Source organism: Oryzias melastigma, linkage group LG14, assembly GCF_002922805.2.
Source record: "Oryzias melastigma strain HK-1 linkage group LG14, ASM292280v2, whole genome shotgun sequence".
NCBI classification, from domain to species: Eukaryota; Metazoa; Chordata; class Actinopteri; order Beloniformes; family Adrianichthyidae; genus Oryzias; species Oryzias melastigma.
This window is the reverse complement of record NC_050525.1, coordinates 19,840,548-19,845,038: the sequence shown is the minus strand read 5'-3', so window position 1 is coordinate 19,845,038 and position 4,491 is coordinate 19,840,548. Positions and strand designations below refer to the sequence as shown.

Here is a 4,491-nt window from a genome sequence, read left to right as displayed (position 1 = left end):
ATCAGGGACTTGCATTTCGTAGTGATGTATGAATAGTGTCCCTTGTCATTCATGGAAGTGCCAACCGTTTGAAAATTGATCATGGAGAGAAAATGATAATTGCAATGCGGTAGTAAACAGTGGAAAAAGAGGAAGAAGCCCCTCCCTGTTCGTCCAGTGTGAATACCATGGGTTGAAAGTATGTTCAAGAACCCGCATTTAGCGTATCCCTAAACGTTGGTCACATGGCCGGTGAGTCTGTAGCTTAATTCCACCACACCAAGGTTCACTTGGAAACAAATAGAGACTTCACTAGTTTGTTGGTGTATTTGGTAAACGTTTTAGACTACTTTTGTAAAGCATGCGCACAATTATTTCTTAGCAATGAGCAGCATTGTCAGCCATGCAAATCTTGCAGGGCAGCAAGACTTACACTTGCTTCTCTTCCAGAGACTCTTCTGCCTCATTTAGGGATATTTCCTGCAGGAGATCAAAGCAAGCAGCAATAGATTGCTGACTCTGATCACAATGAGTGGTGGGGATGTTTGATTGGCTTCTGGGCTCTGCATCATCATAGTCTATATCACCAGGAGTTGGAATGAGTCTCTTCATACTTCGAGGGGCGGAGTGAGGGGATGTGTCGCTCGACATTTGGTGAATTTTCAGCAGCAGGAAGCGTTCTTCTTCTCTGAGCTGCTGCTCTTTGGTGAGACTACAGTGAAAATCGACCATCTGTGGATGATCATTGTCCATGGTGTTTATGTCCTTGTTTGGGTGGATTTCAAGAGAATGTGAGGTGGTGTTAACATCATTGTAATCTTTGATAGTTGTTGAAAGTTCTTCCTTGTCAGGCACAAGCATATGTGTAGGATGTGAGTCGTCTGCCTGATGAATTACAGGAAGCTCGGGCGTGTTTGGCTGACTGGCATCAGAGATTTGCTTGAGAGTTTGTTCACTGCAGGGGGCTGAAGACAGCCTTTGGGCTCCAGCTGGAGACTGGCTGCTTGGGCTGAAGACAGAAAAGAAGAATTCAGGGCTGAATGTACAGACTGACAAGCTTCAGGCAAAAGCGATCAACCATAGATCCAGCCAACTTCCAGGTCATGCTCCATTCCAGCCTGGCAGAGTTCAGGGATTTCTTGGAGGAAACTTGAGTGTTTCAAGGGTAAAGAACCACATTTTACTTCAAAGCTGGACGGAAAAGATTTTCCCCCACGTCCCATAAAATGTTAGCGGACCAAAGGTCTTGCTATGAATAATAACAACACAAGTTTTAAGAAGCTCCTGAACTGTTTGAATTGGACCAAACCCAACCCATTCAAGCTCTGAGCCACAATGACAAATGAGCAGATGCTTTAGCCAAATCCACGAAGACTTTGGTGGTATTTCACAAAAATGCAACACAAACAGATGCGCCCATTAACAGTACTTGCACTTTTACCACCATTGCTAACAAATATATATATATATATATATATATATATATATATATATATATATATATATATATATATATATATATATATATATACATGTGTGTATTAGTAAAGACCAGTGACTAAATTTCACTATTTCTCAGTTCCTCAAACATTTGTGAGGCAACTAGAAGCTTAAAGACCCACTCCGACCATCTTTTCAGGTATTTAAAAGCATTTCAAGGGTATTTTAATAATGATCACGGCAACATAAAAATACTGTTGTATTCGTGGACATAGTTTCTGCAGAGCTGGAATAGTTCATTAAAAATTTGCCTCTGAGTTGTTTCCCTCTTGGTGAGAACTCTGAGTAGGGAGCCTGTGTCCAAAGAGGAACCTGGCTGTGGACATCATCAGCCGGAAGTAGAAATTACACAACTTTAGTTTTTTTTTGAATATTCGATTGCCAGTCCAAAAATGATCAAGTATTCCTTTTTTTAATTGGTGCATGGTTTATTTTGTAAGTTTCCTTGAGACTTGGCATCCACATGCGAGGAGATCATATTTTGGGTTACAGTAGTTAATTCTGCTTAACTGAGGACCTGTAACTGCATCTGTAGAAGAAGGTTAGTTAGAATATCAGTGATGGTTTTAGGAGGTTAACACAGATCTGCTCCTTATAAAGGAATGTTTTTGCATTTTTGAAATCCTTTTCAAGTCTTACAGTCTTAAAACAACAAATGTTCAAGATGTAAGTAAAATGGCAAAAATATAGGAATTATAGGGAATAGAACAGCATCAAAAATGAGATACAGAAACAAAAGTTGTATACTTTTACGCCTGGTTCACATTGGACGTGGAACCACAACAAAAGCACCGCAAAGCGGTGTGGAGGCACTTCCTTGTCTACCAATGGTACAACCATGTATTTCATATAAGGGAAGATTTGCACCACTTTGACATTTTGCACCAACTGTGAGTACATGCACTCGTACCGGGTCTCAACAAACCAGAACCTGAAAACGTGTTTAAAAACCCGCGTTCAGTGAGACACATGCCCTTAGCTTAGGACAGAGAGACTGCTTCAATCCATACAAGAAGACTTATTGAGCTAATGGCAGGATTTGATGTAGCTAAATCCTGTGTCACTTAAATACAACACATGAATATTTAATATTAATTTAAAATTAATATTTAAAGCAAATTGTTCAAACTTTAAAAACTTTTATGAAAACAGGTTAAAACGATAAATGTCAGTTACATTTTTTTTGTGATATAGGGAGACTTCCGGTTCCAGTTGAGGAATTCCATGTCACAAATAACTGCTTGTTCAAATAGTATTTTTTTTTCAAATCACAACAATATGAATAAAGAAATACTTAGAAATGCATTTTTGAACTTAATTTTCTTAATATTTGTCCTCTATCATCAGGAAAATGCTTCAAGAACATGTTTAAAAACACCATTTTCATTGGAGTGGGTCTTTAAGTAAGGCTCTCAATTGTTGAGTAGTTTGTAGTAGAGGTTCTTAATAAATTCATGTTAAAATAATACACACATGCTGTTCTTTAGGCTTCCATGCGGACACACAGCTCTGCTGAGGTTAGGCTTTCCACACTACTGACAAACCTTCAGTAGGCTAAACAAAAAAAGTTAAGTTTAGTGAACGTGGGAACCAAAAAGCTCACAGACAGGGATCACTGATGCACAGGAAGTAACAAGCAGACCTCTCTCTCTCTGAGGGCCAGGTTACTCACCTCTCTCCCTGTATTTATCCCCCCACCACACTCTTTACTCACCCTGCTCCCACATCCATGTACAATTCCGCCAGCCAGATGGAGCCCAGATCCTCCTGTCCTCTTTCATACTCTACTTCCACTTCTTCTTCTCTCAGCCATACAGGGATACTGCTGTCTTCATGACTGGATCTTTGGACTGGTTTCTGAGTTTTGGCTTCAGGTCCAGCTAGAGGTGTGACTGAGCTCAATGGTTCATTCCTGCTCGCCTTCATTTCATCAAAAGCAATTTCATCTGTTTGAAAGCCTTCAGCTACTGTTTGTTCACTCAGCAGAGGGAGTTCGGAAGGAGACTTCCTCCTTTCTTCTGAGATCATTTCAGCTTCCAGCGCTGTCCTCTTTCCTGCTTCTTCCTCCTTTTGATTTTCCTCTTCTTCAGTCTGAGTTTTAGCCTCGTTGGTTTCCATTTTCTCCTGGTGAGTAGATACCGGATCAGGATAATCTTTTCCCAACATCCCTCTATCTTGCTCCAGTCTGTCCTTATCTATGTTCTCCTTCTTTTTCCTCTCTAGTTGATCTTTTCCCACCTTCCTCTCCTCCTCTTCCCTTTCAAGTCTTTCTCTTTCCTTCTTCTCCTCCTCTTCCCTTTCAAGTCTTTCTCTTTCCTTCTTCTCCTCCTCTTCCCTTTCAACTCTTTCTCTTCCCTTCCTCTCCTCCTCTTCCCTTTCAAGTCTTTCTCTTTCCAGCCTCTCCTCCTCTTCCCTTTCAAGTCTTTCTCTTTCCTTCCTTTCCCGTTCTACCCTTTCAAGTCTTTCTCTTTCCTTCCTCTCCTCCTCTTCCCTTTCAAGTCTTTCTCTTTCCTTCCTCTCCTCCTCTTCCCTTTCAAGTCTTTCTCTTTCCAGCCTCTCCTCCTCTTCCCTTTCAAGTCTTTCTCTTTCTTTCCTCTTCTCTTCTTCTCTTTCAAGTCTTTCTCTTTCCTTCCTCTCCTGTTCTTCTCTTTCCAACCTCTCCTCCTCTTCCCTTTCAAGTCTCTCTTTTTCCAGCCTCTCCTCCTCTTCCCTTTCAAGTCTCTCTCTTCCCAGCCTCTCCTCCTCTTCCCTTTCAAGTCTTTCTCTTTCCAGTCTCTCCTCCTCTTCCCTTTTAAGTCTTTCTCTTTCTTTCCTCTTCTCTTCTTCTCTTTCAAGTCTTTCTCTTTCCTCTCTCTCCTGTTCTTCTCTTTCCAACCTCTCCTCCTCTTCCCTTTCAAGTCTTTCTCTTTCCTTTCTCTCCTCCTCTTCCCTTTCAAGTCTCTCTTTGTTCTTCCTTCCATGTTCTTCTTTATTAAGTTGTTCTTTTTCTAGTGTCTCTTCATTTTCCTTCAC

The 4,491-nt window shown here is 40.9% G+C and overlaps 1 protein-coding gene across 1 annotated transcript in view; it reads right to left on the bottom strand.

The window, feature by feature from the left end:
• Positions 1 to 4,491, bottom strand: part of LOC112142972 (EH domain-binding protein 1-like protein 1) — a 35,153-nt gene that overhangs the window by 8,730 nt on the left and 21,932 nt on the right. Inside the window, exons 18-19 of the mRNA XM_036215326.1 lie at positions 3,194 to 4,485; positions 413 to 988 (exon numbers count right to left, since the gene is read on the bottom strand). Coding sequence (XP_036071219.1) covers positions 413 to 988; positions 3,194 to 4,485 — 1,868 coding nt within the window. The remainder of the gene's footprint in view (positions 1 to 412; positions 989 to 3,193; positions 4,486 to 4,491) is intronic.